Source organism: Eleutherodactylus coqui, chromosome 4, assembly GCF_035609145.1.
Source record: "Eleutherodactylus coqui strain aEleCoq1 chromosome 4, aEleCoq1.hap1, whole genome shotgun sequence".
NCBI lineage: Eukaryota > Metazoa > Chordata > Amphibia > Anura > Eleutherodactylidae > Eleutherodactylus > Eleutherodactylus coqui.
In genome coordinates this window covers 261,450,158-261,465,743 of record NC_089840.1, presented here as the reverse complement: position 1 = coordinate 261,465,743, position 15,586 = coordinate 261,450,158, and the positions used below count along the sequence as shown (strand labels likewise).

The 15,586-nt window shown below is 41.7% G+C and overlaps 1 protein-coding gene across 1 annotated transcript in view; it reads right to left on the bottom strand.

Moving 5' to 3' along the window:
- The window catches only part of TCERG1L (transcription elongation regulator 1 like), a 256,994-nt gene that overhangs the window by 199,668 nt on the left and 41,740 nt on the right, over positions 1–15,586 (bottom strand). Inside the window, exon 3 of the mRNA XM_066601194.1 lies at positions 7,754–7,937. Within this exon, the coding sequence (XP_066457291.1) occupies positions 7,754–7,937 (184 nt within the window). The remainder of the gene's footprint in view (positions 1–7,753; positions 7,938–15,586) is intronic.

Sequence of the window (15,586 nt, the reverse complement as noted above, 5' to 3'; positions counted from 1 at the left end):
TGAATTCAATGGGCTAACATTGTTCTGCCAGGACAAGGTAAGTATATATTTTTTTTATTTTTACACATTTCTGGATGAATTGCAGGGAAGGGCTTATATATTTAAGCCCTTCCTGACAATTCATCCCGCGCTAGCCGGCAGCCCATTGCTTTCAATGGAGCTGGCTGTATTGCCGGCTCCATTGAATTCAATGGTCAGTGCTTGTTTAATCGAGACGAGTACCGCGTGGTGCTCGTGTCGAGTAACGAGCATCTCGAGCACCCTAATACTCGAACGAGCATCAAGCTCGGACGAGTATGCTCGCTCATCTCTAGTGAAGACTTAAGTAAGTTCTTACCTACCATAGGCTAGAGTACATTTTGTTGGCCTTGGCTTAAGATAGAGACACCTGTGTTATCTTATTGTAGGGACTTCTCTGAGTTAGGCAGAGGCGTAACTTGAAGCTTTTGGGCCCCGGCGCAAAATCTGTAACAGGGCCCCCAACTATAATGCTTTTTTCATAGTACTGGGCTCCCAATATGGAGAAGAGAGGCCTTATGGGCCCCCTGACGCTTCAGGGCCCGGGTGCAGCCGCATCCCCTGCACCCCCTATAGTTACGCCCCTGGAGTTATGTCACCCTGTCATGGCAAATGGGTTCACATCATTTGCTTAGAATCTCCAATTTAATGCAGTTCAATGGGATAACGGAATAAGAGAAACACTTTCATATAATCAGATGTCAATGTCATTTAAGGTTCTAATTAAATTTAGAAATGATGAATAAAATATAATTGGTCTAAGAAAGATGGACTTATGTCTCTTCTAAAACTAATTACAGGCAGGATTACAATGAAAGCTAAACATCTATATACAGATAACACAGAATCACACTACGCACAGTAGATGGTGGTCAGGATTCAACTCTTACCCCTTTGTCGCAGAGCATGCCCACAACTCTCTCTCATAGAAGTCAATGAATATTTCCAAACTGCAGGTTCTTATGAACCATGAGAGTGCTGTAAAGTAAATCTCTGAATGCTTTTAAGCGTCCCTCAGGCAAGATGGACATCCACATAATCATGTACAGAAAATAGAATATTCAAATTTTGAAGTTGGATTACCAATTCTATCAGCATTGAAAATATAACTGCCAGACCGACATGTTTAATTTTTGTAGTTGGGAAATAATTATTTCAAATAGTATGTCAAAAATATATTTTCATTTGAGAATTCCTTAACCCCTTAAAAAACGCCCATACACCGGTGGCTGTTAAGGGGCTTTATTCTAATGCAATTGCTTTTTTACAGTGCTGCATCAAAAGCCCAGCATGGGTCTCCCGTGCCAGGGGGAATGGGTGTTCAACTGTTGGATAACAGCCTGGCACTTGCTCAAACGGTGGTAACTGGAGAAACCTCTGATCACCACTGTTAAACCCTTTTACATGCCGCAGCTCCCTTTGTAACCCATCAGACCCTGCAATGTGAGTGCAGGGTCCCAATGGGTTGTTACAGTACCTTGAGGCTTGAATATGGCCCCAGAGTCTGCCTTCTATGGTGGCCTCTGAGGCTCAGCCTCTGGCTGCGCTTCATAGGTTTTATAATACACTGCTATACTGCAGTATAGCAGTGTATTATATAAATGCTAAAAGATGGTGATATTCAAGTCCCCTAGTCGGTCAAAATAAAATTTAAAAAAGTATAAAAAGTGTAAAAAATAAATAAATAAAAATGTCTAAACCCCAACTTTCCCCATTAACTATGTAAAAAAATAAAATAAAAAATCTTGTATCATTGTGTATGTAATAACCCAGAGAAAAAAGTTGGTACAGATAGTCCCCTACTTGCAAACGTTCGAGTTATGAACTTCGCTACATACAAACAAAATTGAACTGCAGTATGATGTAATGCCATAGCATTACATCATACTGTACAGCTATCAGACAGGCATTCTATCAAGCCATCCCCAAGGCAGCCCATAGGCACGGCTTGATAGGCACTCTGCATAGACAGCCCTGGGGCCTTTTAGAAGGCCCCCGACTGCCATGGCAACCACACAGCAACCAGCGATCCTTTGTAGGAGGCAGTACGGAAGCCCCAAATGGTGAGTGCTGGCTGCTTCTTACAGACGACACCTATTTGCAACAGCTCCGATAGGCCGCGCCGCTCATCGAAAGCTGTTAACACTTTATACGCCGTCAATTCCGATATTGGCATTTAAAGGGTTAACAACTCCGATGAGCACCGAATGGTTGTGATTGGTTAACCTAGCGCCGGCTTTCATTGGCTGACGCTGCACTGAGTTAGCCAATCAGAGCATTAGCTTTCTGGAGGCGGGGCATTCAAGCCCTGCATCCAGGAAGCAATGCTCTGTAGGCTTGGAGGAGGGAGCGACAGCCTACAGCAGTGCCCAAGATCATCGAAGAGCGCCATAGAGGTAAGTATTGTTTTTTGTTTTTTTACAGGTAGTTAGTCCGGCGTATAAGACGACCCCTGACTTTGGAGAAAATTTTCCTGGGTTAAAAAGTCATCTTATATGCCGGAAAATATGGTATAGACATCAAAATATTGTCATTAAAAAATAAAAAAAGAAGCCCTAATATGGCCATGTTGATGGAAAAATTAATTTATGGCTCTAGGAATGCAATGATGAAAAAAAATGAAAAATTAGATGGTCATTAGGGCACAAACAGGCCTCGTCACTAAGGGGTTAAATGTCTAGCTTTTCTTATCCTTATTGTGCACTGGCCATACTTCAGTGAGTAACAGATAAAATGCATCACAGTTTTACTGAGCAGCAAGCAAGGCTCAAGATGACCTTGAGCTAATCAACTCCTCTCCTTCCTGTCTTGACATCAAATAGTATTAGAATTCATAGTGAGCACGTTCCACAGAAGAGAGGAGCACCGGCCTTATTGCTATTATATAACATATAGTTTTATGTAGAAACAAATCAAAATAAATTGCAACCAAAGGAAATAACAAATACATTGACACAGAACATCAAGCAATAGAGAGCAAATTAAAACTATTTATTGTTCTTCACTGTTATTTAAGCCACCTCGGCTTGGAGAATCAGGGTTACACCAGCTACATAAAACAAGAGAATTGTCTCGGAGAATCCATAGAAGGAAGCTAATAGACACAAGATGCAATCAATAAGGTTTGGTGACACAAATCGAATATGGCTTCTTGTGCAGTATTACTAAATCTGTTTCGTATCCAATACTCAATAAATAACGAGAATGGTGGTGGCCAAAAAGAAATATGATTACTACAACACAGAAGAAAACAAGGGTGACTTTATTAAGTTCTCTTCCGCTGAAACACTAACATTAGAGACTCAGAATATTTCCTTTACATGATAAATGACAATGTTAAAAAAATAAAAAATGCCCGGTGTTCTCTTCTTTTGGGCTGCGTAATGCAAGTTTAGGACTTCTTATGGATTTGCCGCATTAAAGGAAGACCAGTCATGTCCTCGTGTCAGTTGTCCCACTGGTTCCAGCGATGCCTCATTTGTTTTGGCTCATCTTAGATTTGCCTCCCGATGCTGTCGCAGTGGCCCAGACTTGGGGCCCCCACAGCACTTATCTAGCTACCTCCTGTGGTGTGTATATGTTTGTATGTATCTCAATGTAAGTCTAAGTGTAGTAACTGTTGCCCTGGTGTGTTGGCCTTGATGGGTCATTAAACAGTCAATTTCTGTGTTTGTTTTGTCTGTCTCTGTATGATTTTGCAGACTTCCCCTCTCTATCTGTCAATCACTCTTAGTCTAGGTTGGGATTGTTTAGAGAATCCTCACCAGTCCAGGATTGGTTATTGGAGCGGGGATATGAAAGACAGCTCGGGGGTGGAGAGCTGCGAAAAAGGTGAGAAGGACTGAGGAGCGAGTTGGTACGGAGCCCTGCTCAGAGAGCGTGAGGAGTCGGGATCAACGGGTCCCTACAAAACCTAAGGAAGAGTGGAGTCTACTTCAACAGTGCAGAGAGGAACCAGAGGCAGGGCAGACCTCACGGAAGCTGGACGAAGAGTAGTCAATCCAATCATGAGTCTAATCAGTCCACCCGCAGTGGTCAGTCAGTACGTCCTCCGGCAAGCCTACACTAGTTCCTACATTCCTCTACAAACCACTGTCCAGTTCAACACCCAGATAACTTAGTCTGGCAGGTTTATCTCCCACGAGAGAGAAAGAGTAAGGTCAGAAATCCTAAAGTGTTGTTTCATACCTGTGAAAATAATTGTTTAAGATTTCTACTGTCTGCTAGAGTTAACCAGTAAATGTTAACCTGTCAAGTTACAAGAGTCAGTAAAAACTGTGTGCCTCCAGTTTTACACAAGCTCTTCCGTCTGGACTCTTTATTTCATCATTGCATCATACTCCGAGGCACTGGTGTCATGTTGAACTCTTATTACTAGAACAAGAAAATGTTGATGTGGACAGCGCCTCTAGAGGGCCATAGTGGTGCATAAAAATGAACGGTATATAGTAGTACAGTTGGTAGATAGAGCAAACCCTGTCCCACTCAGGGGACCACAAGAAGAGAGCATGCATGGAAAGGATAACTGGGTACAATACAGAGAGCAGAAAACAATAGGAAAAAATCAGCAGAAAAGGGAAAAATGAGCAGAAAATAAACTCCTATTACTGTTAGTTTCAGTCATCCTTGTGTGATCCGTCTACTGCATGGGCTATTGTTCTATACAGAGTAGCCACCACTATGACAACTCCTGAGTTAGTAAAACCCAATCGTGTTACTCCTGCCAACTTAATCTCACTGAACTGTGAATATGTCAAGTGGACGGTCGCCACCACTCATTGTCAATGGATAATGTCCAACTTGATTGACAGTGAGCTGTGGAGACTGATCCCACTGGACACATTCAGAGTAGTGGGAGTCAAATCTAAGAAGAAGAGCCCAAATGGGAGAACAGGGGTGAGTATAAACAACAGAATAATAATAGTCCCCATCATTTATATAGTGTGTGCATATTACACAGCACTTTACATGACTTGGTATTGGGTTCTGCTCCATGGGGGCTCACAATCTTTTTTTACCTATTTGTATGTTTTTGGAGTGGGGTAGAAAACCCACACGAGCATAGGAAGAACATAGAAACTCCAAGCAGATGTTGCCCTTGGTAAGATTTGAACCCAGGACAGCAAGGCAATAGTGCTAACTACTCAGCCACCGCCTCAGTGGAGTTAATAGTCCCATTGCTGCAAAGCTACCAACGTAACAGGCACCATATTTGTTCGGTACCTTATGCTATTAGCCCATTGTCTTCTATTGGCTGCTATGCAAATAGCACAGGTGCACTATGATAACTATGTAGTGCAGAGGGCCAGACAGGTTAAAAAGTGCTACATCTCTATGCAGTTGGCCCTGTTGATATGAGCATGTGACAGGTCCTCTTTAAAGGTGCTAAGTGAGACTGGGAAATAAAAGTCTTTTGTCAGAAACAGCACTACATTTGTTAATTGGCTGTTTCTGGTGTTGCAACAGGGTATAATTTAAAGAGGTATTCTGGAGAGTAAGACGTTTTCCAAGGTTTTACCCATCTGCTAGATGGGTGAAAACTGATAGATCGGTGGGGGTTCGACCGTATCCCTGATATTTCTCGATGCAGAATCGCTTATCCCTATTACCATTAATGTTGCAGGGAATGGGCTGCTGGTTGCACATAAACAGCCACAACTCCATTCATTTCAATGCAGCTGACAGAGATGGCCCATTGATAGCTTACAATTGGACAACTCCTTTAAGCTTCTTGGCCCCAATGCAAAATTTTTAACAAGGATCCACCAACTATCACTTGTCATGTGTAGTACTGGCCTCCTCATTCAGGGCGGAGGAACTTTCTGGGTGTTTCAGGTTCCTGGGCCTAGTTGTCACCACAACTCCAGCACCCTGTGAAGTTACACCTGTACCAAGCTATTAATGTAAGCTTTAACAAGTAAGATATTCAATGGAATAGCTCCTGTATATGGGCCAACGGGCCTCTAAGTATGCAATTCACAAGGATTGACTACTAGTTTTGTAGTATCAGCCACAAGGTAGTCTCAGTGCTGGAAACACTACCTACCATGAGATGTTTGCATTTTTTACACTGCTGCTCTGCTAGGTAAAGCTCATCATCAATCATGAAGCAGAGCCTGCATTACATGGATACTTGATGCAGAACCAGTTTTGGTGCAGTCTTATGTCCTAGAACTGCATTACATGTGTGCAGGTTTTAAATGGAGACTACTGGACTGGCTACTACTGCAGGAACTTTAATCCTGAACTGTGAGGACCTGACACTCTTTCTTGCAGAGTTGCCTGAGGCACTGGCCTCGTGTGCCCAATGTAAAATCCAGTCCTGGAATTGAAATTTCTTATATCATCTGTGGCATTCCCTTTTTCCGTGACATCCCTTTGGGTCTTGATACTCTGCAAGTCCCAGGCATTAACTGCATGTTAGTTATCAGATAATTAATTATTTGAGTCACATTGCTTGAAATCTACAAAGTGGAGCAAGAAGTTTGTTTGCACAACTGCTATTTGTCCCGACCATCATACACATGCACGCTTGGTCAGATATGCATGTAATCTCAATGGAAAGAGGAGAATTAGGGTATTTTACTGAGGACCCAACAGAGTTGGAGTCACTACGTCTTTAGCTCACCTAAAAACCAAGCAACTATCAGCCCATGTAAGCAAGCAGTTATTCATCTATGAGTGACTACCTATTTACTATGAATGAAGGCGGGCGGCAGGAAGAGATCTCCAGCATGCTCAACCTCCATTCAGTGAGTTATCATTGCTTCTATGTGAAAGGTACCCGACAACTGTCGCTTAAAAGTACCCTATCATTCCAGACCCCTCTGAAAGAGGCTTACCTCCCCTGAGAACAACTGATTGGATATATTCAATTTCACCCATTCTTTTCTGCCAAATGAATGTTGGCGAAACATATTTAATAGACAGCCAGTCCCACCTAAATCAGTATGTTTGGCCAACTTTAGCCTAATGTGTCTGGCCACCTTTTTAGTCATAACATGGATGCTAAAATACAGCTGCACTATGGTCATCTGTTGTAGATTTCCTGGTAGTCCTAGTCTCCAGATTGGGGTAAAAAAGGAAGCAGAAAGACTGGTTAAACAGTGCACCCCTTTTGGAAAATACCTAGTACCTGCCTATGCCTCTGTGAACATGTCCAGGCTTCTTATCATTCAGGAGCCAAGTTCTGTCCATTTATCTGAGGAAGGGGCTGCATCCTCGAAACACGCCATGGACTGGTTTTTTGCTAAATAAATAGAAGTTGGGTTTCTATTCCAGGTCTCGAATATTATTCACCCAAAGGGATTGTGCTACCTATCCAGTCTTTCGGCATCCTTCTTTACCCATATCAGTACGCCCCAATTTATAGCTATGGTTTGCTCTGGTTTGGCAGCACCCTTAAATTTTCATTGTAGCCATTACCTTTCTTCACACACAGTCACACCAATCTAAACTTCTGAGGTTATTGGAGTAGCTCTGCTTCTTTCTGCACTTTCTACAGATAACATATTGCATTGAATTTCACACAACCAAATCTGTTACATCTGTAGCTAAGAAATGGCTTAATTGAATTCCTAACAACTTGACATAAGAGAATACCTCACAGTCACAGACTGATATTTTCCGGCATTGTTTCATTCGATTAGCCCCAGTTTCTGCCTAGAACGTGTCACACAATGGTATTCTGTACATAGACCGCTTCCCAATAAACAGCTCATCATTTCTCACGAACCTGTTACTCGTTGTGGAGTTAGTATGACTGTGTGCAATGGCCTGGAGGCAGTAGATGGTCTAGATATAGCCATGGTGACTTGATTTGTCCTGCGACTCAGTTTCTCAAGTCCTTGAAATAATATCAGTTCCTCAGCTGGGTGAATCCAGGAAGAGTCCAGAGCGAAGGAATTGTTGAGAAAAATCTGGTAAATACAGAAAATAAAGTTGTTGTTAGTCTTATATATAAAACGCAATATCTATTTGTTTGCGTTGTATACAAATCCACAGGTCTGGTGACATTTTGCATAAGCGTTCTTCAGCACCAGGCGACGAATACTGGCATAATTAAACATCAAAAACATCAATCACAGCTCAGCTTTTATTTCAAAATTAAAGCTGTGCTGTGATTGGTTGCTATTTCTTATACTGCTGAGGTAAAATGAAAGCTGCGCTGTGATTGGTTGCTATGAGCAGCACAGATTTTCTTTTGGACGACTTCCATAACAGTATATTTTTTTTGTGGCCAACTTTGTATATTCCAGGACTGCTAGTCATAAAAATCTTATATATAAAATGCCTTGCACATTTGAGCCCCTTCTTTTTGGGTTTGCATGTTTGTAACATCATCACAAATCGTATATTAGGTCTATGATATACGACCAAAACAAACTTTTCACAGGTCAGCGACTTCGCCAACCGTGTCCGCTGGCGGCACTTATGCAGTAACTAATGACATTAATGAACATTTCAGCTGAAAGAATATTACTGAAGATGATTGCACGTAAGGCTGATGTGCCATTTGCGCAGCGCTTCACAATCAAATTCTTGACGAACTAATAATTTGGGGCCGCTGCAAAATGGCGTAGTAACATCAGTTATTATGTAGAAGAAGGAAATAACACACAGATATATCACCTAGTTCACTATAAACTACAAGCGTAATCCAACCAACACGGCATATACATTGTTAAGAAGTATCATGTATCTACCATCAATGCGTTGAATATATATGTAAAAAGGTACCATGAAGGGTTAAAAGATTGCTGTGCTAATAGATAGAGATGTGCCAAACTATTAAATGCTCCAAATTTTGCCTTATCAATGCTCATCAATTGGCTGAAGCTCCCCCCCAAAAAAGGACAATTTTGTGCTGCTCAACAGGAGAGTGCAGGGGCTGTGTGAGAGAGTAGAGGTGCTGCTGAGGAGCAGCAGAGAGAGAGAGAGAGAGAGAGAGAGAGAGAGAGAATAGGCAGTTGGAGCTGCAAGAGGATGGTTTGGAGAGCACCTTGAGCATTGTACAACCGAACCGGAGGTTACCGGTTACGATGGGAGAGAATCCAGATATGCTATTGCCCCAACCTGATGGATTGGCTGGAAAGGAGCTCAAAGGAACAACATGGTAGATTTGCACTCCTGACCTAAGACATTTTGGATCAGTGGAAGTGTGCACACCTCTATCAATAAAATAATTAGCCAACAGGCATGTTACAATATCTTGAGCACTCAGGAGTGGAGTAAGATAGTTATATTACTAAGTAAAGAGTCTGAATTCTCAGAGATGAGGATATGGGGGTGTCAGGACCTGAACCAGGAGCGCCTGTACTCCAGGCAGCAGCTCTACCTGCTGAATCATTCAGCGCTCTGGACCACTCCCTTGCAGAATTTGTCCTTAGCTCTTGTTCCTGTTTCCCATTTAGCTGCACCCTGCACTAATTGGACTTCCTATATAAACCTGTCCCTGTCCTTCCCTCATTGTGTGTTTATTGTGCCCTGAGGCTTAAACCAAGCTCTCTCTCTCTCTCTGCGTATCTGTCTTTCTTACAAGTGAGTCATCATCATTTTTGTGTACGGAACTCCGGCTGCCTCCCTGACTATGTCCCTGATTAAACCCTCAGTGCAGCGTCATCGTCTTGTGTACCGAACCTCAGCTGCCTCCCTGACTATGTCCCTGTTCAAACCCTCTGTGCAGCATCATCATCTCTGTGCACCGGACCTTTGCCTCACTCTGCACCAGGATTGTGACAGGGGGTTTACCAAAATTGTATTCCGGATTTGCCATATCAGCAAGTGTAGTTGTGCCTATGGCAGTCTATTTTTGCCCTAAAACACATGTTGACAAGCACAATATTGAGTCGGGTTTCTTGGCCTGATATCGCACTTACCTATGTGAATGTAGCTTTAAAAGTAGTGCAGGGCCTCCAAACAGTCAATGTAAGGCTGGTCTCACATGGGTGTACTGACTTTGCACATCGCAGGCACAATTTTTCTGTGTGAAACACTCAATGCCAACAACCCATTGATTTGTATTGGACCACTCACACCTTCCATGTTCAACGTGTGTATTACTCGCACAAGAAAATCAGAGCATGCACTATCTTGGCACATATTATGTATGCATACACACCAAGATAGTGTTTGGGCATTGGCGGAACAAAGCAAGCACCCACATCATTGGTGCAGATTTTGATTGTTTATTGGATATGGAAATGCTGAGGGGTGGCCACAGTATTAATAGTATCCCCTATATCGGCCCCAGTAGTAATAGTGACCCCCCACAGTGGCCTTAGTAGTAATAGTGTCCCCTATATTGGCCTCAGTAGTAATAGTTACCCCCACAGTGGCCTTAGTAGTAATAATTTCCCCCACAGTGACCTAAGTAGTAATACTATTACTACTGGGGCCAATATAGGGGACATTATTATTATTAGTGTCGCCTGTATGAGACCAGTAGTAATAGTGACCCCCACAGTAGCCCCAGTAGTAATAGCACTCCTCCTGAGACTGATATACTTACCTCCTCCTTTTTTTCAAAGCACCGTTGATCCTCTGCTCGATGCTGCGATCGGAAGTGTGTGCAGTTGGTCGCTTTTTCTCCTCCTGTGGAACCAAGGAGAACAGGCAAGGGAAGGAGAAACCTGGTACACACACTGCCGTCATTTTGTACACTCATAGCAGTGCCACTTAGTGATTACCAGCTGAAGAGCCACGTCCCAAAAGCATGGCAAAGAGACTGTCCCACTTAGGAATTCTGGTGACAGAGGGACACACGGTCCTAAAGCGGGATTGTCCCGACTAAATCAGAACATCTGGTCACATTAATCCAAGTACACTTTGCGCCCAGCTAATTCCTACAAATATACCAAGAAGTTTGCAACTCTTAATATATTAGTTACATGTGGCGGCAACTTTGTGCACCAGATGGAAACTTACACCATCTCTGAGCTGGTGTAAGTTTCTGCTATAATGTATGATGTTTCTGGCATATATTATAGTAAATGTGATGGACTGTCTGTGACCACTTGCCCAAATTCTAGGCCTTGCCCCATTTTTGAAAAGCAAATTTTGCATGGCAGAAAACAGTCGTACAAAAGATAATAAATGTTGCCCATTATAGGCTTAATACTTGAAGTTTTATATACATAAATCTAGAAATCCCTTTGAAGGCCATTGTAGCAAGTTCCACATTTTAGTGTCTTTTGATAGAGAAATCTAGTCCCTTTAAAAAGGCCTGATGTCTTAACCCCTTAAGTGGCAGCCTGGAAATTTTCCGGGACTAGCTTCACTGCCGATAGTGATATAGCCCAGAAGATTTTCGGCTATGTATCTCTATGAGAGCTGCAGAGCACAATGCCACAAGCTGTGACATTGTGCTCTGCCTGCACAGACCCACAGAACAAAGCAAGGGCTTTGAAAAACCAGCAGAAGATATTGCCGATATGCCGGCAATCTCCTGCTTCTAAGTCTCCTGCTTTGTTTATAGGTTACCATAGAGACCATCGGCTTGTCAGCAGCAAGCCCACGGTCTCTGTGGCAGAGAGAGCTGGCGCTTGGCTGTCAGAGGACAGATAGGTACCAGCTCTTACAGCAGAGATCAGAGAAAACCTCTGATCTCTGCTGTGTTAACCCTTTATATGCTGCAGTCTATGTGACTGCAGCATGTAAAGGGCTGTCACTGCAGCATGTAAAGAGCTGTCACCATCGGACCCCATGAAAGTGATCAGGGGGTCCTGATGGGTCCCTGTGGAGGTCCCCTAAAGGGACAAAAATAAAAAAAAAGTTAGACAAAAAACAAAAGTAAAAAATTATTAAAAAAAAGAAAAGAAAAACACTTGTCTCCCTTTACTTTGTAAAAAATTTTAAATAAAATCACACATGTGGTATCCGTGTGTCGTAATGACCCAGAGAAGGAAGTTGGTACATTATTTAACCCCTTAGTGACATGGCCCCTTTTTTTCTTTTTTCCCCATTTCTTTTTTTCCTCCCCCCGTTTAAAAAATCATAACTCCTTTATTTATCCATCGACGTCGCTGTGTGAGGGCTTGTTTTTTGCGGGTGAGTTGTATTTTTCAATGGGGCTATTTAAAGTACCATATAATGTACTGAAAAACTTTTACAAAATTCTAAGTGGAGTAAAATGAAAAGAAAAAGGACATTCCGCCATCTTTCAGTGCGTCTTGTTTCTACGGCGCACAAACTGCAACGAAAATGACATGATAACTTTATTCTATGGGTCAGTGCGATTGCTACAATACTAAACTTGTATAGTTTTTTTTTTTTTTTGCTGTAGTACTTTATTTTTATTTCGGACTACGTTCACTGTGCAGGGTAAATAATGCACTACTTTGATAGATCGGGCATTTATGGACGCGGCAATACCAAATTTGTATTTTTCTTTTAGGATTTAGATTTTTTTATTCTAGATATGGCAAAAGGAGGGCGATTTAAACTTTTATGACTTTATTTTTAAAGTGTGAAAAAGTCATGAAAAAGAAAAATAACTATTACAATTTGGTATTAGCATACTCATACCGGCCTGAAGAATGACTTTAATACATTATTTAGACGGCTCAGAGAATGCAGTGAAAAATAAAAATAAACATGCCAGAATTACAGTTTTTGTTAATTTTGCCCCTAGAAAAAAATGGAATAAAAAGCGATCAAAATTTTACATGTTCCAAAAAAATAGATAAATGAAGACTAGAGTTTATCCTGCCAAAAACACGGCCTTCTAGCGCTCCGGCAATGGGGGAAAAAAATTAATACGGCTCTTGGAATGTGGCGACACAAAAGCAAACCTTTAAAAAAAAATGGTTAAAATGTACAAAAATAGGGAAACATAAAAACTGTATAAACTTGGTATTGCCAGAATCGTGTGACTCAGAGAATAATGTTATCACGTTATTTATTCTGCATGCTGAACGCCGTAAAAATGAAATCCAAAAAACAAATGGCAGAATTTCTTTTTTTCCCCCGATCTCCCTACAAATGTTTTTACAAAAGTTATGCAATACATTATATATACCCCAAAATGATGCCATCAAAAAGTACAACTTGTCCCGCAAAAAACAAGCCCTCATATGGCCTGGTCAATGGAATAATGAAAAAGTTATGGCTCTTGGAATGTGACTGCAAAATTAGTTGAAATTCAATGATTGGCCCATTTAAAAAACCTGCCCTGGTGGGTCTGACAGGGCGGTAGGAAACCCACCACTCAAGGGGTTAAAGACGTCAGACACAGGTTAACTTACTTCTTAGAAGCCTCACACTAATGATACCATAGAACATGCCTTCAAAATTCTAAGAAATCTTGTCTATGATAATTAATTATCATCTCAAAATCTGAGGAAGTGTGGGGGTGGAATGTCCATTGCGTAATATTGTGCAACATTGTGTAATGTGGACGGTCAGCACACCAGTTGGTGTTCTACGCTCTCCAAGTTTCAGCCATTGTAGCATGTAGACTATGGGAAGATGATTTTTATGCCAAAATGTATCCATTTAAGTAACTTGATTATGTAATGTACCTCCTTCTTTTACTTATATTTAATAACCTAGAGGGAACGTTTTTTTATCAGAGCTCTTCTCTTTACTAAATCAGAACATTGTGTCTGGTTTTCTTTTATGGTGTGGTGTATACGACTCTTTATTTTAATTCTACCTGGTTTAGTGAATTTCTTTAACAATTTGTAGACTTCCAGAAACAGTTTGTTTCCCCTTTATCACTGAACAAAGAGGATCTTTCATTCCACCGGACGAGAAACAGACCCAGGTAAAAAGCCTTTGTCTCCTATCTTCTCCATTGGAAAAAAAGGTCCTAGGGGTCAGTGCAGGGGAAAGCAAAGCAGCAACCCAATCTCTACAGCTAGAATTACTTTTTGCTGCATGTTTTTTGTTTTTCCTATCTTCCTATCAGTTTGTTTCTATGCTGCTAATTACTGTACTACCCTGTTTCCCTGAAAATAAGACATACCCTGAAAATAAGACATAGCATGATTTTCCAGAATTTTTGAGGATGCAAAATGATTTTTCCAGCTTTTTGAGGATGCTTGAAATATAAGCCCTACTCCAAACTTAAGCCTTGCTAACAGTTAATTAAAAAAGTCAATTTAAATAGTGTCCAGGCAGCTATACATGTAAGAAAGTTAAACCTTTTTGAACAAAAATTAATATAAGACACTGTCTTATTTTCGGGGAAACACGGTATCACTGCTACATGTATAATTTTTCCTGTGTGGTGCGCTAACTTTTATTCTTGTTTTTTATTGCATTGCACTCTTATACATCCGTTGGTGTGTTGTTAAGGCCATCTGCATATGTATAATCGAAAGTATGAATGTAACACATCCTTGTGCTACTGGTATTAAGTGGGTGGATGCATATTGTTCTGAGGGATTTGTTGCAATCCTTTGTCATGCTTTCCTATGGGTTAATTTACACATTCGATATTTTGTAGCATGCAACAACCCGACACAAAAACCTTGCGGGTCTGGCGATATGCACGTGGCTCGTGAGGTTTTGTAGCCCATGGTTCTCAATGGAGCCTTCTTCTCTGTTGCATCGCACCGTTGCGATGCAACTTTGACCATAGAAAATCCTACTGTCAAAGCCCTAATCTAAGCCCTGGCTATGGGAAAAATTAAAAAATACAAATACATCACCTCTCCGGTGCTGTCAGCCCAGCCGCATCTTCTCCCCGAGTCCTGGCACTTGTCTTTTTCTCTTCTGGCCGGGTATTAAAAAATCCCCATCCTCCTGGAAGCGCTGGCTGTGATTGGCTGACGCTTAGCCAATCACAGCCAGTGCTCGATAAACCAATCACAGCCATTCATCAAGTGCTGGCTGTGATTGGCTAAGTGTCAGCCAATCACAGCCAGCACTTCCAGGAGGCGGACAGCGCTTCTGGGTGATATATGCTTATTTTTTTTTTTTTTTTTTAAATCTGCAGTTAGGGTATATTTTCAGGGTAGGGCTTATATTTCAAGCCCCCCCTCCAAAAAAAAATCCTTGTGTGTAGTACTACAAAGTCGTGTCACATGTGACTTTATAGCTCTACAAAATCGAAGTATTGCCGCAAGAAGGCGCAGCGATATCGCACGGACCAGCGTGCAATTTTCTCAAGGCGATGTCGTGTCGCCCGTGGGTAGGAGGCCTTAAGTAGACAGATGGCTGACGGTCCATGGGTTTTTTGCCAAGTTTGTGCAACTGTACCATCGCATACTACTTATTATCTAGATTCTAGATAATAAGTTGTTTCTTGATATTCCCTGCCATACTGTTCCACACCTTCCTGTGTTGGGAATTGAATGGTCACATATAGTTGCTAATAAGTGTCATATACCTCAGTGGGTGCATAGTATCCCTACAAATAATATATGGACACTCAGGCAGGACTCTAGTGTGATGGCTTAAGCAGTATATGTTTAAGGGTTAAAAGGGCAAGTTCCCCTCCAAAATCTGCTGAACTGCATTCTGCTGCTTGGATTGTATATCTACTGGGAAGGGTTCAGTAGCCGGGTATTTTGACACATGCTGAACAGAGGGATCGACACTTTTGGCAGTTGTTGTTTTAACA